General features: G+C 42.9%; 1 protein-coding gene across 1 annotated transcript in view; it reads right to left on the bottom strand.

Annotated features, from left to right (window-relative positions):
• prim2 (DNA primase subunit 2) overlaps positions 1–26,854 on the bottom strand; it is a 212,204-nt gene that overhangs the window by 21,984 nt on the left and 163,366 nt on the right. The window contains exons 8-11 of the mRNA XM_087975924.1: positions 23,858–23,930; positions 22,717–22,902; positions 7,024–7,150; positions 5,541–5,623 (exon numbers count right to left, since the gene is read on the bottom strand). Coding sequence (XP_087832050.1) covers positions 5,541–5,623; positions 7,024–7,150; positions 22,717–22,902; positions 23,858–23,930 — 469 coding nt within the window. The remainder of the gene's footprint in view (positions 1–5,540; positions 5,624–7,023; positions 7,151–22,716; positions 22,903–23,857; positions 23,931–26,854) is intronic.

Raw genomic sequence — 26,854 nt, 5'->3', positions numbered from 1 at the left:
TGCAAAGAACATATCTCTAGTTTGTTTCTACATTGTTTTTGGAATCATGACAGAAGCAGCTTGACCTGTTCAACACTTACCAACGGATTCCACATCAAAGTAAAATTCTCTCAAAAACCACAGCAAGTGGCTCTCACAGCATTCAACCGGTTTCTTGGTGTTTCTGGTCGAGGGGCTCATATATGTTGGTCACAATTACCCTTCTGCTGTGAGGACATTCTTTTTAAAAGCAGCCAACTGTACAAGGAGATTTGGTTTAAGATCTCAGTCAAAAGGCACTCCTGATAATGCAGCAATCTCAAACCATGAGGTGCTTGAACACAAAAGCTTATGACTTGAACATGACCATGACACCAAATCAGCTCAGGTGACAATGGCACAGAGTCATATCACAGAAAAAAAAACCTAAAAGCAGATACTACTTATAATAGCTGTATAGATCTACAATCAAAATATTGATTCCCAAACTGAACATTTCGGGTTAATTTCCATTTATTCAAACTTACTTAGCTGGGCGAGCTGAGGAGCAAGTTTTGAGTTGTTTCCCTCATTGAGAAGTGATGCATTTCACCCAAAGGAGAAAAGGACAGAGGGTGTAAAACAGATAGATTCTGCTCAATTCACTGCTTTTGCTCTCCTACTCAAGGACATTTGCAAGATATTTTGGATATGATCAAATCTATTTATTTCACTTATGAGTGAATCATAGTGATATATAATACTCCTGCAAGAATAGGAGGAAAAACAAGGAGCATCTTACTGTAGCCATATGTAATAACACTAGGAATACAATGGAAAATTTTACAGCACAGGAAGCAACCACTCAGTCCAGATTCCATTATTAATGCTCCACGCAAGCATCCATCAGTTTTGCTTGATTTTGAAGAAGCTCCAAATTACTTGAAAACAGTGATAATACTTTCGTTTTTACAGTGCCAAGACTTGGAGTGTTCTGATTTACACTTCCACATTAAAACTGGACTGGTTGAAATTGGCACTGTGCAAAAAACTAACCAAACAGAAAGAAAACATTGACAAAAGCCAGACTTGTTAATCAACAAGGAATTTCACTCAAACTGTTGAAGTAGCTGTTAAAAGATAAGCTAACACAAGTCTTTTTATACTTCTGAAAGGGCAAAAGGAAGGAAGGAGGTGAGGAACTCCTACAGGAATTTCTGATGAAAAGCATTTCATCTTTGTTACACACTCGGGATTTGTTGGCTTGTTGCTTATTATTTTTGAAAGATTGAGCCCGTTATTCTTTCTCAGGGTCACCACAGCAGGATGTATAAGCAGCTGTCCATTCACAACACTTTCTCCTTCAAGATTCACAGCATTTGTACTCTCAAGATCAGATGTGTCTTTTTATAAGGCAATTAGTGACAGAATGTGTCACAACGGGAAAGCCACTGCAGTATCAAATTGCACCCTTATGCTCCAGGTCTCCATTTATTTTTCTGAAAATAAAGCAACTGCAAAAGTTAATTCTTTCCAATGATTACAGCCAGAATATAGGAACAAGGCTAAGCTGTGTAGTCTCCGGAGCCTATTTCATTGATTCATTAGAAGACAGCTGATTTGCGTCTCAACTTCAACTATCTGCCTTGGTTTGTTACCCTTAATACCTTTGCCTAACAAATATCAATCAATCTCAGTGTCGCACTTTCAATGGATTCCCAGTCTCATCAGATTTTTTACAGCAATTTGTTTCAATTTCCACAACTTTTTGTGAGAAAAAATGCTGGGGTCGATAAAATGTGGAGCTAGAAAAAGCACAGCAGGTCAAGCAGCATCAGAGGAGCAGGAGAGTCAACGTTTCGGGCAGGACCCTTCATCAGGACAGGGGAAGAGAAATAAAGAGAGAGAATGGGGTCAGGCTAGGGGAAAGGTATGTAGGATAGGGATATGTGGATGCAGGTAGGTGATTGTGATTGGTCAGTGGGAAGGGTGAAGCAAATAGATGGGAAGGAAGATAGACAGGTTAGGTCAGATCAAGGGAGCAAGACAGAGGGGGTAGGCCGGATCTGGGATGAGGTGAGGGGTGGGAAGATTTGGAAGCTGGTTGAGGCCATATGATTGTAAGCTCCCGAGGCAGAAAATGAGGTGTTCTTCCTCCAGTTTGCGGGTGGCTTTATTATGACGGTAGAGGAGGCCCAGGATGGACATGTTCTCCAGGGGGAAGAGAATTGATATGGCTGGCAAACGGGAGGTGGGGTTGATTATAGCATGTGGATCAGATGTTCCCTAAACTGGTCCCAGAGTTTGCATTCGGTCTCTCCAATGTAGAGAACATTACATCAGGAGCAATGGGATGTAGTAAATCAGGTTAGAGGAAATGCAGGTGAATCTCTGCCGGACTTGGAATGATTCTTTGAGGTTTTGGATGGAGGTAAGAGGGATGGTATGGTGAGGAGGTATGTGGAGGTAGGATGGCAGATACAGTATCTCCTGCAGCTGCAAGGAAAGGTGCCAAGTGCAGTAGAGCTTAGTGGAGAGTATGGACCTAATGAGGCATTTGCAGAGGGAATGGTCCCTATGAAAAGCAGACAGGGGTTAGGAAGGAAATATCCTTTTGGTGGTGTGGTCAGACCGTAGGTGGCGAAAATGGTGAAGGATGATACATTGGACAGGGAGATTAGTGGGGTGGAACGTGAGGACCAGGAGTCTCGATCCTTGTTGTTGTTTGGGGGCGGGGGATATTTGAGGGCAGAGGTGTGGGATTTGGAGGAGATGTGGTTGAGAGCATTGTTGATCACGGGGAAGGGGATATTACGTCCTTGAAGTAGGAGGACTTCTGGGATGTCCTTGAGTGGAATCGCTAATCATGGCAGCAGATGCGCTGGAGGAATTGGAGTACGGGATCACATTATTGCGGATGGGAGGTGGGAGGAGGCGTAGTTGAGGTAGCTGGGGAAGCCAGTGGATTTGAAATACATATTTGTGCTAAGTCAGTTGCCGAAGAGGTCCAGGAAGGCAAGGGAAGTGTCAGAGATGGTCCGGGTGAATAGGTGGTCAGGGCGGAAGGTATGGGTGAAGTTGATGAACTATTCGAGCTCCTCATGGAAGCACGAAGCAGTGCTCATACAGTCATCAATGTAGCAGAGGAAAGGGTGGGGGATGGTGCCAGTGTAGCTGCAGAAGAGGGACTGTTCTACACATTCTACGAAGAGGCAGGATTGGCTTGGAACCATGCGAGTGCCCACAGCCACCCCACTTATCTGTAGGAAGTGGGGGGAATTCAAAGGAAAAGTTGTTGAGGGTGAGGACCATTTCCCCCAAGAGAATGAGTGTGTCAGTGGAGGGGGACTAGGCGGGTCTATGGGAAAGGAAAAAGTGGAAGGATTTTAGGCCCTCCTCATGAGAATACAGGTGTAGAGAATAGATTTCCATGGAGAAGGTGCAGGGCGTGGGTGGTGTCCCAAATGTTTCTGGACCAAAGGGGACAAGACGGAGTCGAGATAAGAGGAGATGAGTTCAGTGGAGTAGGAGGAGGCAGAGACAATCGGTCAACCAGGACAGTCAGGTCTGTGGATTTTGGGTAGGAGGCAGAAATGGGTGGTGCAGGGTTGGGGAACCATAAGGTTGGAGACTGTGGAAGGGAGATCGCCTGAGGTGATGAAGTTGTCGATGGTCTTGGAGATGATGGTTTGATGGGGTGAGATGGTGTCATGATCGAGGGGGTAGTGGGAGGAAATATCAGCGAGTTGGCGTCTGGTCTCAGCAAGATAGAGATCAGTGCGCCAAATTATCACCGCACCTCCCTTGTTAGCTGGTTTAAAGGTGAGTTTGGGGTTGGAGCAGAGGGCTGTACATTGTTTGGGGGAGAGGTTAGAGTGGGTGAGAGAGGTGGAGAGATTGAGGCAGTTGATGTTACGAAGGCAGATGGAGATGAAGAGGTCAAGGGAGGAGGCCAGGAGGATGGAGTTTGTTGGAGTTCGTTGGGAGAAGGGGCCTTCGGAAGTTGGGTGGGAGTCACATTCGAAGAAGTACGTATGAAGACAGCAAAAAAGATTTAGACATCTCGACGTACAAAATTTGTTGACATGTGGGCGTAGTGGCATGACGATGAGTCCATTGCTGAGGACTGACCACTCATCCTCAGTGAAGGGGAGGTCCTAGGGGGATGGTAAATACCCAGCAGGATTTGGAGCTAGCACCTAGTGATGAGCTGGAGTTGGGGGATGGAGATTTTCTCTGGAGTGGGTGTGTGTATGGGAACGGGCATGTGATCAGTGGTGCTGTAGGCGGAAGTGACAACAACAGCTACTGCCGCCACAGAAACAATGTGGTCAGCCAGGCGGCCTGGTAGGTGGAAATGACATCATCCTCTGCAGCAGTGGGGGCGGTTGAAGCGACCGCGTGGTTAATGGCACCCAGTGGATTCTGGAGGAGAACAGGGATAGGGTCTGGAGGTAAATATGATAGAGTTTAGTGTACTTATGCTCTTTGATGTCTGATAGGGTGGAGAAAAGGTGTTGGTTGAAGATGTAGATCATTCTGAAGATGAAGAACAGCAGAGCTCCTTTGCAGGTCTGAGAAAGCGAGGCCCTGAGCTGAGGCAGAGTTGACTGTAGTGAGAGAAGACGGTGGTGCATGGCTGCGAGTGTGGAGCCAAGGATCCATAGGAAGAACAGTTTCTTGAAGCTTTGGACGTGCTATTGGTAGAGGTTGTCACGAATTGGTCCAAATTGATAAAGTGCTTTCTAATATCACCTCTAAGCCACATAGCTCAAATTTTAAGCTTGTTATGGATAGCAACTAGCTATGTTATTGCAGACTACCCCACCTGAAACAGTTTCTCTCTACCTTATCAACATAAACAACCCTACTGACTCATTATGAAAATCTTCCATACTCAAGAGGTGGGGTTCAGCAAATAACTGAACAAAAATCATATCTAAGAGACAGGAGCCTTGACCAATTTTAACAATTTAGAGAACAATCACCTCCATTCCATTCATTATGAAAAGTACAATTTTGAATCTTCTCCCTTGGATTGTAATCTAGCCCCCTTTCTCCAACAGTATCTCAAAGACACCTACATGTCTTTGGGAACTATGGACAAAAGGTTCATTCAACACATACCTTTTGGCAAAAGGAAGGAGAATTGTGTGTAGAGTTATAAAAGACAAAATTAAAAGAAGAGGTTTAAGTCGGTTTTCCACCAAGACAGCTCGAAGAATTTAAGTTCAACTTATAAATCTGGAATTAAAAGCTCATTAATTATTGGTAACCATCACTGATTATGAAAAAAAAATCTGCTTCAGTAATGCCAATTTTACCTGGTTCAGACCCAGAAAACTAGCCTCCAAAAAGGCAAATCAAGCCACATAGTTTATGGACAAATGGGAACAAATAATAAATGTAGACCTTACTAATGGTGTCTACATCTTAAGAATAAAGGAAGTTTGTTTACAGGGTTCACTTTCAATATTCTGCAAGTGTGTGCTGCATCTGAACAACTGATCAGAAAATGGCAAGAAGAAGCAGACATGTAGAAGTATCAGATGGGCTGGTGGTCATAGCGTGGAACCACTCACCTGAGCAATTCCTGCAGGAGGAATTTTATAGGTCTGCAATTTTTGCTTCAGAAGTTCAAGGTCACTGTGACGGAATGGACAGCCTGAAAACAGAGTAAGTTAGAAATAAAATTATCAGTAGACGGCTATAAATTAATGTAATATTCAATTATCAGATGATCATACAGCCCGCCTCAAACAAAACTGCCAATGTGCTTCACAGTCAAGCGTAGTCAAAGCAAAGAAGCCAGCCAACAGAAGATATAACTAAGAAACTTGTCAACAGTTGGATCTTACGTAGAGGCAAGACAGAGGGCTTTGAAAAAATAAATTCCAGAAAAGGGGAGACTTGGTGGCTGAAGGTAGGCTTGCCAAATTTGAAACAAAGGGAAATATGGAAAAACAAGAGTTCATGAACAGCTGGAAGAACAAAATTGGAGACAAAAGGTCAGTTGGAGAAATAATGAAAGCTGATTCTGTTCAGAGCCTCTGTACATCCTTCTCACTATGTACTTTCCTGCCTAACTTTGCACAACCAGCATTCTGTCTTGGACTCATCAGGGTGCTTGTAACAAAGCCAAATTTCAAAAGGAATAACAATTTATAAGGCATGAGAAAAGGTGCTGAAGAGTTGGCAAATCTTCTCTGATTGATTGTATTGTCCAAGGCAATACCTCAACGGATCACAACCTTTATTCATGCAGTATAATTTGATGCTCCCTTTGACATTTTGGTGTTTTTGCATTTACCCTGATTAGAGTTAAAGGTGAAAAAATCATCAGTGTTTCTTTTTTCAGCAGTCCCCAGACTTAGATATAGAGTATCACACTTGGTCCCTTCACACAAGTTACTGACACAGGTTAGAAATAGAAGTCCACAGCAGTACCCACTAGTTGCAGCCCATCAACCCGAAAATAATCCAATTATTCGTAATTTTTTGGTCCATTAAACAATCCTGAATTCTTGGTAATATATTACTTCCAATTTCATATTACCTAATTTTATGTAATACTCTTAAAAGGTCTTCATCAAATAGTTTTGGGAAGCTGAAACACCATTTAACATAAATATGGGGCACCCATTGAAATACCTGATGGATACTATTGCTTTCCACCCAATGTCAGGTTGGCAGGCAAGCGAAGTACTGTCATGCCATGAGAAATAAATGAATCAGTCCATGTCAGAGAAACAATACTGCGTATCAGTAAAACTAACATATGCCATATGGCTCTCTTAATGTTTTTACTGAGTCACTTGTACGTGCCAGAGATATCGGCATGATGTCCATCTCAAACATTTGGGCTGCCAGCAATAAAACAGTGTGCAGTGAAGAGCAGCCAGAGTGAAAACCTCTTGGCTGACCTCATTCAGGAGCAAGGAAGAGCCAAAAGTGTAATGAAGCATAAGCAGAACAACACTGACTGACAGTCAAACAATGTTTTCCATTCTTACCTTGAAAGGTCCTATCAAGCAGCAAGAAACAGTGACCAGCTTGTGAACTCACCGTGATAATCCCCTTGACTTGGCGGGTTTGACAGAATGATCTTCATGCAGCTGAATGGTGTGTAGTCAGTCCTCTTGCCTTCTTTTCCAAAACTGTGGCGTATATTGTAGGCATATAATTTATCAAACTAGATGACAAATCAGAATAGAAATGTGTGCATGTTCATTATTCAGTCCAGTGTACTGTAATAAATAAAACGTCCATGTCTGGGACAAGGTGGACAATACAGATGATTAAATTATGAATGTTTCCACAGCACAAAATGATGCACAAACTTAGGACCCATTTCTAAAGAGGGCTACACCTGGGATTAAATTACCATGTAATATTTATCTTCTGCAGGACACTGATGTTTGAAAAGAATCAAAACAAGAAATATCCATTTAGGCCAAACACTTCCAACTATGTACCACAGTCTACATAACCACTGATACAAATTAATAAAATATTTTCTGTGCAGTTTTTTTGAATTTCAAACAATTTTACTAATAAAAGTATCTTAAAGCATTTGAAGATTAAACATCAAACTGTACAAGAGTCAAAATAATTCTGAAAATGAAGAGTGACCTGTGCTCAACTGGAAGTGAAGTAATTGGTGCAGCAATGGTCAGGATCTGAATTCCAGCGTGACAACCTCATGATGGTCAGGGATTATAACCCCTAGTGTGATCACCTTGTGATGACCACAGAGTGCTGTGGGGGCAGAGCCCTTGTGTATATTTAATGCTGAGATAGACAAATCCTTGATCAGTAGGGCAAGTCAGGGGTTCTGGGGAAAGGCCAGGAAAGTGGATATGAGGAATGTTGAATCAGCCATGATCCAACTGAACGGCAGAGTAGTCTTGAGGGGCAAATGGCCTTTTCCTGTTCCTATCTCTTATGGGGTCAGACCCCCAATGTGACCACTTTGTGACAGGCCAAAGGGACTTTTTCTATGCTGTAGACCTCTGTGACGCAGGAGGATACGAGAGGTGCAAATGGTCTTTTACAACAATCAAATGATTGTTTCCTGTTAACCGTTACTGAGATTTACTCTCATTTCCAGGTTTTGCAAATTAAATTGACCGCCAGCTGCCAGTCAGGCTCAAACTCATATCCCAGAACATTTGCCTGGGTCAGTGTATTACTAACCTCTAGAGGGATGACCATTATACCACCATCTCCCCCTATTTATTCAACCACTTCTTGTGGAGGTGAACTCGATATACTTACCATTATATAAAATTATTTCTGTATTCTCTGGGCCTTTGAACAAGTGCAGGCAACATAATTGCAACTGGATTCTGGAGACAATTTCATAAATTGCAAAAGGAATTTCTTCCTTAGATTTTCAACACGTCCTCCTATCTCTTTCAGTAAAGAACTATTTGCTAAACACAACAATGACAGAACCAATACTTTGTAAGGAGATATTGCTGAGAGGCAGATTCAGATATCATCCAATGATGACCCACCACAAGTTTGAAGAAAGTTTTAAATTTAAAAGGTACCTGCAACATCTGTTACAATACCAATCGAATTTTTAATCAAGCATGGAAGTACACGATATTCTCTTCTATAGTCAATCTTATTTCAAAAATGAATCTTTCCCACAATTAAGCATGACAAAATATTGAAATGGGCAAATCGATATTTCATAATTAATCCTAACATCTAGCAGAGAGTATATTTTTAGTTCAAAAGAAGAGATTGTGTTTTGTTTAAGCAAGAAAAAAAAATGACAGCTTGTTGAATTGCAAATTCTAATTGCAAAGCACAAGCAAAAATCCAAATAAACGCATTTTTAAAACATGTGATTTAACAAATTCAACCTGTGAATCAGTGGTCTCGATGTGACATAAATAAAGAAAAAAGAACTGGCAAGTCTCTCAAGCTCCTTCTCCATTCAACACTATCTTGGCTGATTGAACACTTCAATGTTTTTTACCCAAACTATCCCCATATTGTGAAGGACAGATAAAGGAATAGCAATAAAAATTCAAGTCAGGATGGTGAATGGATTGGAGAGCACCGTGCATGTCATGATGATCCCATGTAACTGCTGCTCATTTTTCTAGATAGAAACAATTTGGATGTAAGGTACTGACTAAGGATCTTTGGTGAATTTCTGCAGTGTATCTTGTAAATAGTACAGCACTGGTGGTGAGAGTGGATGCTTGTGAACAAGCAGGTTGCTTTGTTCTGGATTGTGTCAAGCCTCTTGAGTGTTGTTGAAGCTACATTAATTCAGGCAAATGGGGAGAACTCCATCATACTCCTGACTTGTGCCTTGTAGATGGTGGACAGGCTTTGGGGAGTCAGATGAGTTACTCATTACAATTTTCTTTTAGCCACTGTATGTAAATGGTCAGTCCAAATGAGTTTCTGGTCAATGGTAACCCCCAGGACACCATGATGTTGACTGTGGTATTCAGTGATGTAATGTCATTAATGTCAAAAAGATGGTGGTTAAATGGGTTTTTTTGGAGATAGTCATTGCCTGGCATTTGTGTGGCATAAATGTTGGCTTCTCACTTGTCAGCATTGGATATTGTCCATGTCTTGTATTTAAACATAGACAGCTGTCACCCTGTCTTCAATTTTTAGGTGATCACATTTGGAGAATTATAAAGTTTTGTGCTAGGTTCCACTGGCTTCTAGTCAGAGGACTCATTTGAAGTTACTGATGGACAGGAACTGGGAAGAATTCTTTTGTGTTATAGCAAGCTGTGACAATCTGAAGTCCTTATTGTGGGTGTGTCAATCTTGAGTACACTAAAGTTCTAAAATTCTTTAAAATGATTTCTCTTCTTTAAACTTGGATTATTGGCACCTCTGCTTCAAAAAGAAACAACATAATGGAACAAATACAGTTGAGTATCACTTTTACATCATCTGATCAGGAACACAGTTGCTGGTATGTATCCTGTTATGAAGTTGCCTGTTTGAATAGCAATTGATTGGTAGTTTTGACAACTAAATAACACCCATATGAGGAAACATTCTAAAGATCTGAATTGATGCCTAGTAAAGTAGGTAATGTCACGTTACAGTTCAAGACAGCAAGAGCAAAACAGCAGCTCCGATAAAGGTTGTCAATTTATAAACTGTTATTGGTTAAGAGCACGAGAAGTAGGCAAGAAATATTATTTGAAACAAAGTTCTTTTCCATCAACAGCTCATGGAAATAAATAAACATTTTCAAAGTGGTTTGATGCAGCCAAGTAGGTTTCTCAGTCATTCAGAGCTAACCATGTTACTGAGAGGCGACATTACACAGGTCTCTACCTGATAATGATGGAAAGTTTCCTTCATTGCAGGGGTCTGGGAAAGCAGTTAACCAAGAATCCACATTTACTGGTACCAAAATTTTACATTTTTAAAAAATTCTCAACTTTTCACTCATGGGGGATAATTAACTCATTCTTCAAACGATGAGTCCAGGTCTCTGGATTGCTGCACCAGTATCTTAACTACTTCAATGCTGTACACAATTGTTATTTATTCCTCAAGCTACCTTTACAACTACAGCACCTCAGTCCCCCAGTGCAGTGACAGACCAGGAATGCTCAACAGCTGACATTTCAACAGTACATTTTCCACTCAGCATTTAATCACCTGTGTCTCCATTTGCCCTTATAGCCTTCAATCCTGTTCTTAAGACATTTTGTAAATTTCTTTTCTAAATCAGTAATCACTTACGTTAAAGTGTATTTAACAGATCGACCTTTCTGTGAGGATAAAGAAAGCTTTTCCTTTCTCCTTTCATCAGCTTTGTTGATTTGAACATCTATTTCCCAGTGTTCTCCTCGCAGTGGGATAAAGCTATAACTTGGGTATTAAAGGCCAGGCTCAATCATTTCCTCAAAGATTCAGACTGAGGCAGTTTTAAAGCTGCATTAGAAAGGCCCATTCCCTGAACTCAAACTCTAAATTCAACTGATATATTGGTGCAAGGAGGTAGAGTGCTCAGATTCCAGATAGATTTCAATGTTTATTACCTGCTTCCTTCTTCCTACTACCAACAATCAGCACTACCACATACCTGACACCAATGAGCCAGGAGTAGTTAGCAGGTTCTCACTTTCTTCCTATTTTCTACAACACACCTCCTCACCTCATCGTAATTGCTACCATCCCAGATCTAGGAATCTATGGGACTTCTGCCTGCCATCATGCGAATCCTTCAGTTTCTCACACACATCCCTTCTTGGTTCTACTTGTTCTTCATTTGAGTATCATAGCCAGGCTAATATTAGCTATTAAACCTTAATTTCGCTTAAGCTGGCAACACTGAGCCACTTTCTGGAACACTGCAGTCTGTATGTTGCTGGAACACCCAGTGTTGTTTGAGGGAATCACACGGTTTTGACTCAGTGATAGTGAATGAACAATGGCATAGTTCCAAGTTAGCACAGCCCTATTCCAGAGCCTATCCATGGGCTGCCAGTGTAACAACTGAGCAAGCTGGTTGAGGGGAAACAACTGAGCTCTCTCCGAAGGTACAATAGGTGCCTGAACTTTGTTGGAAACCTCTGAACAATCAGAGGCTAAACACGTTAACATCTGTAGAGTGACTCTGGGGTGAAAAACCTTTCACTAAAGCTGACTGAAAATGTTTGTTTTCTGAGCTTGAAGTGGAGAAGATCCCTATGCAATTATGATAGTTAAGAATGTTAGGTGTGAGGAAAACATGAATTGCCTTGAGTACAATTGCAACTCTTATTCCAAGAGGAGTCTGGAAGGAACTGCTTAACTATAGATTAGTAATTAGTCATAGATCAAAGACGTGCAATATTCAAGAGTTCACCATCAAGAACAAGATAGGAAGAGGAAAACAGAAGCTAAATTGTGGACAAATGTATAGAATGATAATGGAACAAAGTGGCTAAATTTGCATTTATTTAGGCCTTTTCCTGAACTCAGAGCAAAGTAATCCACAGATAATTACATGGAAAGCACTGCAAGATCCGACAATAGCAATGAGACGTTCTTCCATTTCAATTGAACAGATTTTTTGAATAAAGTTACAAATTATTGATGCAGGTTGAATTTTAGCTCAGGTTTTGATTTGAGTCCCAAAGAAAGGGACTGAATTTTAGTAAGCAACATGTTACAATGAATGGAAATATGAGTGCATGACAGAAGACAAGTGTACCTGTGAAATGGCAAGTGTCTTGATGTGTGAAGACTTGCGTTGGGTGCTCAAATATTAACTGAAACAGTGCAGAAGAGGCATCACCTCAAAAATTTATGGGTGGTATCAAAATAGCAGACAGGGTTAGTACCTTGAAATATAGAGAACAACTACGGGGAATAAAGTCCATTTGGATCATTGGTGGATGGCGTTTAATATGGATAATTAATTGCATTAGGGCTAGCAAAAGCAAGCAGAGGAATGACAAAACGAATTCAATAATGTGCCACTCTTTCCATACTACACTGAAGCTTCTGCTCTGGTTATGCTAAGACTGTTACAACTGAGTCAAACTGACTGAAAATTCAATTGGAGCATCGGGCTGTGTGAAGAGTGAGTGTTGACAGAAGGAGGTCATCCTGTCACTGTACAGATGTTGGCAGACTTCACCTGTATTATTGTGGGCTGTCACACTACAGTTAATATGGAAAAGATACAAGTGAAAGCTAATGAAATGATGGGGCAAGCATTAGAGAATAAAGCATACACTGGTAAAATGATAAAATTAAGACTGTACTCATTGAAAGCGATGGAGACATTCAAATTAATAAGCCTTGGGGGATGTTGAAGACAGGTCAGGGTAACTGATTTGGTATAGAATAGCAGCAGCGAAAATAGATGTGCAAGTTAAACATGAGTAGATTCAAGAGCGGTGTAAGGTAGCACTATTTCAGAGAGGGGTCAGTCTTTATAACAAGTTAGCAGTGGGAGTTTTGGGGGCAAGAAGCTTAGATCACCAATCAATCTGGACAGAAATCTTGGAAAAATACATTACACAGAATGCACAATATTTTGCTCAATAGTCTGTGCCAGGTTGACATTGAGAGTCTCACTTAGCTCTCTTCACTTCACCCTTCAACATAATCTTCCAAACTTTTCACCTACAAATTGAATTAAGACTGTACTTTTAAAGATCCCCCTTAAATAACACTATGTTATGCAGCTCATACCATTGTGAAGTCCACATTTTTCCCACACTCTAGGTAAAGATGATTCTCCTTAATTTCCCACTGGAATTATTAGGGACTGTCATGTTTGCAGTCCCTGATCTTGGTATACTGCATAAGTGAAAACATCCTCAATACATTAACCCTATGAAATCCTTCTTAAAGATCTCTAGCAAGTCACTGCTCAGCCTCCAGTTGAGCAGCAGCTTGCTCAACAGTTCCTGATATTAAAAATCATCTCAGCTCTGAGATCATCCTCATGAATCCCTTTTCCACTTTATCTCGTGCATCTCTTTAATCAAATGGTGAACATAACTGCGCACAATACTCTAAGTTATAATGATTATAGGAATCAGAGTACTTTTGACTTTTCTGAACATGGTATTTTCTGTACTTCCCCAATACAGATTGGGACAGCCACTTTATGCTGGCTACAGGAGAATTAACACCAAGCAAAAGCTCTACAGACTATAAATAGGGAAAATGACGCTCGATGAGTGATATAAAAATCGCTAAGTAGATTCCAGAAAATAGCTAAAAATATTTAGTTTTAGGATTCAGCAAAGGTTTGTTTATTGGTGCTTTCCTAATTCTTCTTCACTGTGGACTCAAAATGTCAGACAGTATGTGCAATTAAAGAGTTAGAATTATACTATATAAATTATCAGGGATGAAGTACTTGAGTTAAGTGATCGCTTTAGAGCTCAGAAGGAATAAGGGTGATTTAACAGAAGTATTAAAAAAGTATGAACTATACAATTACACAGGAATATATAAACTGGTAAAGAATTGCAGAGATGAGATGAGGAAGTTTTTTGTGTGCAGTAAGCTACAATTTGAAATGCACTGCTTGAAAAGTTGATGGAAGCAAATGTAATACAACTTTCAAAATGGGATTGGATAAACACTTGAAGGGGGAAAGCCTGGTTGGGCAATCTGGACATATCATCAGGACTACCAAGAGAAAATTTATAGGGTTACCGTGAAAGAATGTGAGTGTGGAACTAATTTGACAGCTCTTCAAAAATGGAATGCTTTCAATTGCAGCCAAACCAAATGAATCCTTTCAGATTTGCTGGTTGTGACTGAAGTGAACGTGCAGTTTACTTGAGTCATTTCTGCAATGGTGGATTACCAATGCATAGCACAATTGCTGCCAAGCAAGCTACACAAGCAAAAGCTGAAATGGATACAGCTTTAGTCAATTACACTTCGTTAGTAGGACTAAATGAGACATGAAAAGTATTCATCTTTGTTGTGCTACAGCCTGTTAAATAAAACAAAGTTGAAATTTGAACTACTGGCTTTGGTTGATGTGGCTGTTAATGTTGGGGTCGGAGGCACAAAGGGTATGGGTAAGACCAATGGCTAACTAACTTCCTACAGGTACTGCAGAAATGGGACAGGGGCCCTTTGTTGCTGAGATGTTTCCAAGTTGAAATCACTGGTAATGGAGGATTAGAACCAAGTCAGTTAGTCATGTAAACCAAGTCATGTAAATTGGGCATGCCCAAATCTCCAGATCATTGTTCTGAACAGAGAGCTTATCTGCTCTGTTGTCACTAGATATTTTATTTTCTCCGATTATTCAGGATCAAAGATCATGCAATTATTACATTTACTGCTCGTTGATTTTGTCTAAAGAAATTAATTTCCAATATTTTTACTCTCGCTCTCAAGTGGAATTAGTCCCTTAGTGACAAATTACTGTACCACCTTGTCTTGCCTAATGCCTTTTGAAAATATATAGGAAACATTTTATACCAATTCCTTACTCAAATTTTCACCCAATTTTCTGATCTTTTAATTTACTTCCTATTCAACAATGCTAACAAGTTCCCCATTTTATTTCTAAAACTGGACAGATCTACACTTGCTATGTTAGTCATGAAAGCCATGGCCTTAATCATTTTTACCATTTCAAAGTTAATGCAACCCTCAATTTTACAACTTTTCAAACCACATTTAGCTTGGATTATACGCATTGATTTCTTTCTTTTTTACCCTTTTTTCAATTCCTCCACAGTTCTTCACTTTCAGGAGTTATACTGGTAACCCATCCACTGTCTGCAGCTTTCTTCTTAGGCCCATGAAATAAAATTTATTTCTTAGAAAAAGTTTTAATTTTATCTACTTGCACTAAATTTGCTGGCTATGTAGTCAATTTTCTTTACTCCAATCCCTATGCCCTCAAATATCAGAATTTATTAAATCCATATATTGTAGCTTCCCATGTTTTCTCAACATAGATCTGTATCATTCCATCAGCCTTCCAATTCATAATTAAGATTTTTTAAAATCTAGAAACAATAAATCTTATGGTCTACACATTTCTGCAAGAGTAATATTTACTTATTTACTCTCTGAGTATCAAAATGATTGTTAACTTACCCTGATAGAATGAAATAATTAAAGGGCTAGATAGTGTCCCCTTTAGTTTAAAAGACTGGTGACAATTTTAAACTCAAGGAAGATGAATACAGTAGATGTTGCGTGGTTGTTCTTCTCCCAGAGAGTTACAAATGTCTGGAATGTTGCTGGCTGTTTTAGTGGGTGCTAACTATTTATATGAATTGAAGGGGTAGTGCATGTGTGCATGTGTGGAAAACACAGCTGGAGAAGGAGTAATGGGGAACAAACAAATGGCAGAGAAACTGAACAGATACTTTGCATCACTATTCATGATGGAAGACATTAGCAACGTAACAGAACTTCAAGAGAGTGAGAGAAGAGTGTAATGGTCATCATGATGGAGAAGGTGCTGGGCAGGCTGAAAGTTCTGCAGGTGGATAAATCACCCAGACCAGCTGGACAACACCACACCATTCTGAAGAAAGTAGCTGAGGAGATAGCAGAGGCCTTGATGGTAACCTTTCAGAAATCATACAAGTCAGGGAGGGTCCCAGAGGACTGGAAAATGGAACACCCCATTTAAGAAGGGAGGGAGGCAGAAGACAGGAAAACAAACAGTGGTTAGCCTGATTTTAGAGATACCAAAGTCCATTGTTAAGGATAAGATTGTGACGTACTTGGAAGTGCAAGGTCAAACAGGTCTGAGTTGGTACTGCTTCCACAAGGAGAGGTCATGGCTGACAAACCTGCTGGGTTCTGTGAGGAGGTAACGAGCACATTAGACAAAGTAGACACAGTGGACCTGACCTGCTTGGATTTCTGAAGACCTTTGATGAGGTGCCACACAGGAAGTACTAAATAAGAACCCATGGTGTTAGGGGCAAGGTACTGACCTGGCTGACTGGCAAAAGGCAGAGAGTGGCAATAAAAGACTCTTTTTCGAGATGGCAGCCAGTAACTCGTGGAGCTCCACAGGTATTCACATTACACATTAACAATTTGGATGAAGAAACTGAGGGTATTGTTGTGAAGTCTGTAGTTGACACAAAGCTAGGTGGAGGTACAGGTACTGTTGAGGAAACAAGGAGGCTGCTGAAGAACTTGCACATGGGCAAAGAAGTGGCAGATGGAATACAATTTGAGGAAGTGTGAGGTTATGCACTTGGAAAGGAAGAAGAGGTGTCGACTAAAATGGGAAAGACTTTGGAAATCTGAACTGCAAATGGACGAGGGAATCCTAGTTCAGGATTCTCTGAAGGTTAAGATGCAGATTTAGTTGGCAGTTAGGAAGGCAAATGCAATGTTCGCATACATTTGGGGCAGCACAGTTGCTCAGTGTTTGGCACTGGGACCCAGGTTCAATTCCTGCCTCAGGTAATTGTCTTTGTGGAGTTTGTAAATGCTCCCCGTGTCTGCGTGGGTTTCCTCTGGTTTCCTCCCACAAGCTAAAGATGCGCAGGCCAAGTGAACTGGCCATGCTAAACTGCCCATAGTGTTAGGTGGATTAGTCAGGGTGGGTCGGTGTGGACTTGTTAGGCTGAATGACCTGTTTCCATACTGTAGGGAATCTAATCTAATAATTTCAAGAATACAACAACAGAGATGTATTGCTGAGATTGTATAAGCCTCTGGTCAGATCACCTTTGAAATGGTGAGAGCAGTTTTGGACTTCCTATCGAAGGAAGAATGTGCTGGCATTGGAGGGGTCCAGAGGAGATTTACAAGAATGATCCCGGGCTGAAGGACTTATCACATGGGGAGTGGTTGAGGACACTGGCTCTGTACTCAATAGAGTTCAGAGGATATGAGAGGGGAAATCAGATTGAAATTTATAGAATACTGATAGATCTGGAAAGAGTGGCTGTGGAGAAGATGTTTCCACTGGCAGATGAGAGTAGAACCTAAGGGTACAGCCTCAGAGTGAAGGGATGACCCTTTAGAACTGATATGAAAAATTTCTTTAGCCAGAGGGTGGTTAGTCTGTGGAACTCATGGCCACCACAGCCTTCTGTGGCAAAGTCATTGTGTGTATTTAAGACAGACATAGATAGGTTCTTGATTAGTAAGGAGATCAACAGTTGCAAGGAGAAGGCAGGAGAATGGAGATGAGAAACATCAGCCATGATCGAATGGCAGGGTAGACTTGATGGGCTGAATGGCCTAATTCTGCTCCTACGTCTTATGATATTAATTATTCATTTAAATATGATGAGCACATCACTGAATCAATACTAACTCCATTCCAAACTCCCCTGCTCCACATCAATGGGCAGGGGTGTGAATGATGGTTAGCAGATTTTACATGTCCCCAACTCCCCACCACTTAAAACGTATCCAGTGCTGGCATGTAAATACAGCTCTCAGTCCATGTGATCTCAAGGACCAGTTTTGACTCCCTAGGGGAGCTGGATAGGAATTCTGCAGGGATTTTCTCTTATAGGCTCTTGGGGTCGTTTTCTTGTTATTGCTTCTTCTAGGAGATTACATGGTTGTATTGAAGGTGATGAGTGTGAGAAAGTAAAGGTGTTGAATCAGCATGGTCTTGTCAAAGCAAAAAGGGGGCAGCAGTGGGTTACTTCATGAGGCAATTCAGAGAATCATAAGTATCGCAATATAATTCAACACACAGCAAAGGAAATGATCTGACAGCACATTCAACATCTCTAGTAGGTGTCAAGTGACAATGATTGAGAGTTTTGCACGAGTTCGTGCCCCAAAGGGCTCTCATAGAAATCCTTAAAATTCCAATAGGATTAGACAAGGTAAACAAAGAAAGATGTTCCTGATGACCAGTGAGTCCAGGACCAGGAAATCACAGTCTAAGGATATGGAGTAGGTTATTTAGGACCAAGGTGAAGAAGAACTTGTTCACTCAGAGAAAGGTGAGCCTGTATATTTCCCTGTCACAGGAAACTCTTGAAGGCAAAACACTGAAGACTTTGAAGAAAGATGTAGACCCAGTTTTTAGGACTGATGGGATCAAAGGACATAGGTATAAGCAGGAATAGGGTACTGAATTGGATGATCAGTCAATATTGGAACAGGCTCAAAGGACAAAATAGCCTACTCCAGCTCCTCTATTCTATGTTTCTATGTTAATCAATTGCGAAACTGACCTCACACTTACTTTAAAAGCTTAGCCTTTTGCAGCAGCTGTCAGCATACGGCTATGCTGCTGGATATTTAATGATCAGATTACAGCAATCTGAATGCCTCAAAATGGAACAACGGATGGTCGAGTTTGTGGGCCCATGGGCCGTCAGTGTGGTCGGGGGATAACGATAACCGCTCCTCGGGCCTGGGTATTCTGTTATGGGGAGGCAACTTCACCATCTCCGAGGTTAAGGAGGTGGTGGGCGGGCGCCTCCTCGTTGCTGATGTTACATACAGAAACGCTCCCGTGAGACTAATCAACGTGTACGCCCCAGTGGGTAAGAGTGAACGGTTTGCCGTCCTGCAACAGCTTCCACTGTTGCTGGCTATGTCCAGGCCGGTCATTTTGGCCGGAGACTTCAACTGTATCATCGATGCAGACGGACGATCCGGCGGGGGGGGACAGTAAACTGGACGCCACGTCCAGAGCTCTGATGGACACGGTCAAAGACGCCAAGCTGCACGACGTCTTCATAACCCCTGCAGACGGAGCGCAGCGTAGATATACATGGTCATGGGCAGACGGGTCTATCCGCTCAAGGATAGATTACCTGTTTGTGTCCCGAACGCTCTCGGTCAGATCCACCGACGTCAAGCCGGTGTTCTTCTCTGACCAATGCCTCCTGCTGGCCGACTGTCACCTACAGGACGTGCAGCGGGCTGGTAAGGGAACGTGGAAACTGAACACCAAGCTGTTGACCCCGGGAAACATCGAGGAGCTCAAGAGGGATTACGCAGGTTGGAGAACCGTGAAGCCCCTCTTTGAGTCTCCAGCGGACTGGTGGGAAACAGTAAAAGGGAACATCAAGAGGTTCTTCATCCTCAAAGGTGTTCAGGAGGCAAGAGAAAGACGGGGATAACTGTCCCAGCTCCAGGAAAGTATGCAGAACCTGCTCCTGCTGCAGACGTTGGGGGTCGATGTCACGGAGGACCTCAAGGAGGTGAAGGGCCAGCAAGCCTCGCTCTTTGCCTCGGAGGCCTCCAAGATAATCTTCCGGTCCAGGGTCCACTCGGTGGAGCAGGACGAGACATGCTCACGTTTCTTCTTCCAGAAGGTGCACAAAGAGAGCTCTGTGCTCAGCAGCCTGAAGGAAGAAGATGGCTCGGTAACGTCATCTCAGGCTGACATCATGAGGATCAGCAAATCCTTCTATGCCAGTTTGTATGACTCGAAGCCAACCGACAGCGCGGCCTCCAAGTCGTTCCTGTCCTCTATCACGGAGGTCCTAGACGACGGAACACGAGAGAGGCTGGATCAGCCGCTATCTCTGGATGAGCTGACCAAGGCCCTCGAGTCCTTTGAAAAGAATAAAACTCCCGGAAGCGACGGCTTACCGGTCGAGCTCTATTCCGCTCTTTGGGACTTGATTGGTCGGGACCTGCTGGAGGTGTATGTCAGTACGCTTAGGGCAGGTACAATGAGTGAATCCATGAGGAAAGGCATCATCACCCTCATCTACAAGCAGAAGGGGGAGAGGGAAGAAATTAGAAATTGGAGACCGATCTCACTGTTAAACACAGACTACAAAATTTTGTCAAAGGTCATCGCCAACCGGGTCAGGTCTGCTCTGGGATCGGTGATTCACCCTGACCAAACCTGTGCTGTACCGGGCAGGAAGAACGCTGAGAGTCTCGCACTCCTCAGAGATACGATTGCCTACGTGCAGGACAGGGGGGTGGACACCTGCCTCATCAGCCTGGACCAGGAGAAAGCCTTTGACAGGATATCGCATACATATATGAGGGATGTCCTCTCCAAAATGGGCTTCGGGGAGGGAATCGCTAATTGGATCAGACTGCTCTACACCAACATTGTCAGTGCAGTCTCAATCAATGGGTGGGAATCAGATAGCTTCCCAGTCAGATCTGGAGTCAGGCAGGACTGCCCTCTCTCTCCTGCCTTGTTTGTGTGTTGCATAGAGCCATTTGCCGAGTCCATCAGGAAGGATGCGAGCCTGAGAGGGGTGACTATTCCTGGCAGCGGGGGTCTGCAGGTTAAGGCCTCCCTGTACATGGATGACGTTGCAGTTTTCTGCTCGGATCCGCTGTCCGTGCACAGACTCATGTGCATATGTGACCAGTTCGAACGGGCCTCGGGGGCCAAGGTAAACCGAGGCAAGAGCGAAGCCATGCTCTTCGGGAACTGGCACGACCAATCCTCTATCCCCTTCACCGTCAGGACTGACCACCTGAAGGTGCTGGGTATTTGGTTCGGGGGGGGGCTGGGGCGTGCGCCAAGACCTGGGAGGAGCGGATCAGGAAGCTGAAACAGAAACTGGGCAGATGGGAGCAACCTGGTCATCAGGTGTGAGGTACTCTCAGTATTGTTATACGTGGCACAGTCTGGCCTATCCCCAGAACCTGTGCCGCCGCAGTCACCCGGGCCATCTTCCACTTCGTGTGGAGATCAAAGATGGACCGGGTCCGAAGAGATGTAATGTACAAAGACCGGTGCAATGGGGGGAAAAAACACACCCAATGCAACCCTCACCCTGATGGCCACCTTTGTGTGTGGCTGCATCAAGCTGTGCGTGGATCCCCGGTACGCAAACACCAAGTGTCACTACGTACTGAGGTTCTACCTGTCCCCGGTGTTGCGAAGGATGGGCCTGGCCTCGCTGCCGCGGAACGCTCCGAGTAGTTGGACCGTTCCGTACCACCTGTCCTTCGTGGAGAAATTTATCAAGAAAAACACCTTTGACCACAAGTCCATCAGGAAGTGGTCAGCACGTAGTGTCCTTGAGACCCTTCGGGAAAAGGAGAGGGCAGATGCTGTCGAGCGGTTCCCTGAGCAGACTGTCAAAGCCATTTGGCAGAATGCCTCATCGCCAGAACTTTCCAACAAGCACCAAGACATGGCTTAGCTGGTGGTGAGAAGGGCTCTGCCTGTGAGATCATTTATGCACGCCCGGACTCTCTGCCGCACCGCACGCTGCCCTCGAAGCGGCTGCAGGGGGGACGAGACTGTCACACACCTCCTTCTGGAATGTGCCTATGCAGAGGAAGTCTGGAGAGGAATGCAGTGGTGTTTGTCGAGGTTCGTCCCGAGAAGCGCCGTGACGCGGGACTCCGTGCTCTACGGCCTGTTCCCCCGGACGCACACCGAGACGAACATCAACTGTGCCTGGAGGATCATCAACTCGGTGAAGGACGCTCTCTGGGTGGTCCGAAACCTGTTGATCTTCCAGCTGAAGGAGTTGACCCCGATTGAGTGTTGCAGACTGGCACATTCCAAGGTCCAGGACTACGTGTTGAGGGACGCGCTGAAGCTTGGGGCAGCTGCCGCCAAGGCGCGGTGGGGAAAGACCACCGTCTAACATCTGCCTGCCTAAGAAGAACAGGGGGCCCACACAGTCATTTGGGCTCCGCTGGTGCCTCAGCTCAATGTAATCACACCAACCTGTGAATAGGAATGATTACCCTGTTTCGATACGCAAAGAAATGGAATGTTTACAGAATGATGACATGTCCAATTGTATAGATTAAATTATATATGAATAAAGTATATTTTTGAAATGAAAAAAAAATGGAACAACGGCTGCCCCCAACAATCCTGTGCTACAAGGGAGCCCATTTGATTTCAGTCTTGCTTCACATTTCTGCAGAAGCTGGGACCAGATTGCTGACTAGAAGTATTGAGCTCAGCCCAGCAGAAAAATATAGGAGCCGAGTGGCAATCTGCCTACATTAAATCCAGACCTTGTTATCACTGTGGAAGAGTGGTAATCTACACACACGCATCAACCTTATTCTTTTGTCAGTGACATGCTACAGACTTGGTGAACAATGACACCAAGTAATTAATTGTAATTATTGTTACAATGACAGGTTGAAACCCAAAATACTATGGTTGATTTTTACATTTAATTCCAGGGGCAGTAAAAGTAGGAATCCTATATTTTTCTCAGGAACGTGCAGAGGTATCAAATTAACCTTAAAAATTGAACAGATTCCTTGCAATGACTAACAGTTCTTTCATAATCATCAGTACCAGGATTATTTGGAAGCCCTGATGAAAATTCAACCTGTGAAAAGGTTATTTATTGAACTCTGTACTTTCCTTACCTTATCTGGTTCCACTTTTCCTCTGATAAATTCTGACTTCCAGAACTGCAAGGCCTGCTCCAAGGTGAGGCCAATCCCCTTAAGAAAAAGTCCATACTGCATACGGCCACCATGTCGGAGGTGATGGTTATCCCGTATAGCCTTGTGTAACTGACGCATACATGGTGGATAGGATTTTACAGCCAACTGCAACAAATCAAAATACCTCAATTATCCGAATATCGGATTATCCAAAGGGGATCTCAAGGTCCTGATAGAAACATTATGTCAAAGAGCTGCTTCGACCCTGATCGCGTCTTTTGGTTACAGGTACAATGATTAAAAACGAACTCAGCTCACTGAAATACTGCCGAGAACAGTCCTGGACAGTCCAGGTACCGTCTCCAAATGACTGACCTTCTGCCTTCTCTCTCTCCCCCTACACTTTCCCTGGAGTTCTACACATAGGTGAACCCTAAACCTCGTCCCCCCCCCCGCCTCAAATCATCTCTCCAACATTGTAAAGGGCAGAACCTGTCAAAAAGTATACACATGTGCACGCTTTTTGGAGACTTATCACACTAAGACGGCAGCAGTCTGACTGTTGGTGTCCAGTCCTGCTGCCCTGGGGGTTTTGGCGGGGGGGGGGGGGGGGGGAGAGAGAAGGGGTGCAGGGTTGGGGGAGCGGGATAGGTGTGGACAGGGTGGGGTCAGATGGGGTTGCGGGCAGGCAGAGATGGCGGGGTGGGCAAGGGGCTGCAGGGTGGAAGTGGACGGGGGGCAGGGTGTGAATAGATGGGGGGCAGGGGGTCGGCGCAGTGTGCTGCTGCCTAGTCTCCTGCACGGGGAGCAGACTTCACAGAAAACTCCAAACCCCAGAGGAAAGCAATTAACCGAATAATCAATTACCGAAATAGTACCCGGCCATCTCATTCGGATAATCAAGGTTCCTCTATACATTCAAAGTGGAGATATCATTACAAATAGAACAGGGCTTTAGTACGTGATTCCAGTGTAAAACTACAAGCATATTTTATGATGAACTCAAATTTTCTCATATTTTAAATTATTTTGACACCCTTTCATGCATCACCAGCATACAGCATTATTGACCACACACCTTGAAGGCAGAATAAAGAGGGGAATAATAACAAATACTTACACTGTCAATCTGTTCCAATGAAATCTTCCCAACATTCTTCTGAATGCTATAGTTCTGTCCTACGTATGCATGGCTGCAAAGAAAAGACTCATTAGAAACCATTTGGACTTCACTTTCCTTACAACTGGTTGCCCAGAATCTAATAGCAGTGACCAGCTAGGCTGTACAGAGGAAGGATGACATAAAGTCCTTAATCTGTCCGGATTTAGCTGGTTGCATTTTGGTTGCTTAGGGAACCAAGCAACCAAATGTGGACTGAAGAGACAGAATGGCAATTAACTATTGCAATTAACCCAAACACACTGTACTGAACAGCCTCTCCGCATTCACTGTCTTGAAGAATGACAATGTGGGTTCAGTAATAAAGGGCGCCAATCAATAACTTCTGAAGGCAGAAAAAACTGGCAAAAAGGAACAAGGGATCTCCCAAAGAGTTCGCCTGAACCTCTCACTTAATGATGATTTCTTAATGTTAACATGAACTTCATGTTAAACTCAGACAATTAATGCATTTTCAAGAGTAAATGCATTCTTTATAAATGTTAGTGGATACATTAGTAAGGCCTTCTTCTAGAAATGCCATTATGTACATTAAGATCATGGTACAGTGGTTTTCATATGATTCAGGCTTCGTAGCTGAAAATTCTGAAAGTGAATAAATCACCTGGACTTGATAGACTAAGCACAGATTTCTGAAAGAAATAACGGAGCAGAATATAAAGGCACTGGTGGTGATCCCTCAGGAATCACTCGAGTCAGGGATGGTCCCAGCAAGGAAAATAGCTAACATAACCCTCCAAGTTAAGAAGGGACAGAAACAGAAGACAGGAAATCATAGGTCAGTTAGCTTGATCTCAGTCATTGGTAAGATGACTGTCCATTACTTAGGATGAGATTGTGAAGTATTTGGAAGTTCATAGTCTAATAGGATGGAGTCAACATGGCTTCGTCAAAGGAAAGTCATGCCTGACTAATCTGTTACAATTCTTTGAGGAGGTAACAAGCAAGTTAGAAAAAGGAGAGTCAGCGGATGTGATCTATTTGGATTTCCAAAAGGTTTTTGACAAGGTGTCGGACAGAAGGCTACTAAATAAGATAAAAGCCCATGGTGCTACATCATATCCGAGGAAGGACGTGCTGGCACTGAAGGAGCTTTACAAGAATGATCCAGGATGGAAGGGCTTGCCATATGAGGAGTGAATGATCTACTTCTGCTCCTATATCTTATGCTCTAGTAGTACTGTGGTCAGGCCCAAAAATTGGACATTGTAAACTGACCCATAGCCAGAGAAATTGGACCCGCCAGAAATTTGACCAAACTAAATTAAACGGCAGCCAGCAGCTATAGGTTACAGAGGACAGGAGAAACCAAGGTCAAAGAGGTCACAAAGGTTCAGTGAAAACGAACTACAACCTGCCCAAAAATTATGTATTGGAGAAATATCAGACTTCAAAGTTTGTGCGAAGATTTGTAGCTCGGGTGCTCTTTGTTGTGGTTCTGTTCGCCGAGCTGGAAGTTTTTGTTGCAAACGTTTCGTCCCCTGGCCAGGCGACATCATCAGTGCTTGGGAGCCTCCTGCGAAGCGCTTCTTTGATGTTTCCTCCGGTGTTTATAGTGGTTACCACTATAAACACCGGAGGAAACATCAAAGAAGCGCTTCGCAGGAGGCTCCCAAGCACTGATGATGTCGCCTAGCCAGGGGACGAAACGTTTGCAACAAAAACTTCCAGCTCGGCGAACAGAACCACAACAATATCAAACTTTCTGACATCTGGATTTTCAGTCAATGCCAAAGGAGATATACTTTACATGGCAACAGAGAAGGGTATTGGCGTAATCCCATTGGCCAATGACCACGGAACATTCAGCAATAAAGATCTGGGGTGAAAGGAGTAAAAACAGACTTGCAGAACCCACTCCCTCAGTGAAGATTCTTGGCACAGACATCACTTGGCCAGCAGCAGAGCTCTGACTACCTTTGGGGGAGTGGTGAAGAAAATGGGGAGGGGGGAATGAAAATGAGAGACAGCAAGCAAGACCGAGAAGATCCTCCCTGACCGAAGAGACCCACCTTCATGGTAGAGAGTCAGCCCTACATCGGAGAGGAAAGAGATTCTCAGGGCCGAGCTCAACCATATGGAGCATCCTTTCTCAGACAGATAAGAGCTAGACAACGAATAAATATTGTGGGAATGCTCACACGGTATGTTTAATAAAGAATATTTTGCTAAGAAAATAAAGTTAAACCGCAAACTGAATTCTGTGTCCCTTTGTGCACCTCACTGACACGAGTATTTGGGTAAAGTATTTTTAATATAATAATTGGTCAAAGTGTGCAAAGCATGGACAATAGTACCAATGACATTGTCCATGGTCAGGATGGATACTTTCACAGAAGAAAGCACTTCTGAACAGTGCAAGGAAGTTAAGAAGAGAGACGTCATGCCATTATGGACTGAATATTTATACAAAAATGTGCAAAAAGATCACAATCAAGAAAGCACAACGGTCAAGAAATGGCAAATACTATTCAAGTTAAACAAAGCAGATATCCATTTTAATCAGACTGTAGGGTTGATTGACCATCACTGAGTATGTACAAATCAAATATTTGGATTGCTTTCAGCCACTTTAAGTCATGAAGGCCAGCTACCACCACACAAATTTTTAAGCCAAGTGCCTCAAAGTGATGATAGATTCCCTTATGCTTTTTCAAATTTAAAAATCACACAACACCAGGTTATAGTTCAACAGGTTTACTTGGAAGCATACTAGCTTTCGGAGCGTCGCTCCTTCATCAGGTGATAGTGGAGGGCTCAATCCTGACACACAAAATTTATAGCAAAAAAATTTACAGTGTGATGTAACTGAAATTATACATTGAAAAATTGATTGTCTGTTAAGTCTTTCATCTGTTTGAATACCATGATAGTTTCACTTCTTTCATGTATTTGGAAAGGCAAGGACTGATTCGGGATAGTCAACATGGCTTTGTG

Source organism: Chiloscyllium plagiosum, unplaced genomic scaffold, assembly GCF_037043375.1.
Source record: "Chiloscyllium plagiosum isolate Xiang-an unplaced genomic scaffold, Cpla_swu_hap1 HiC_scaffold_3, whole genome shotgun sequence".
Taxonomy (NCBI): domain Eukaryota; kingdom Metazoa; phylum Chordata; class Chondrichthyes; order Orectolobiformes; family Hemiscylliidae; genus Chiloscyllium; species Chiloscyllium plagiosum.
The sequence above is the reverse complement of the archived record's forward strand: the minus strand, read 5'-3'. Positions and strand labels throughout refer to the sequence as shown.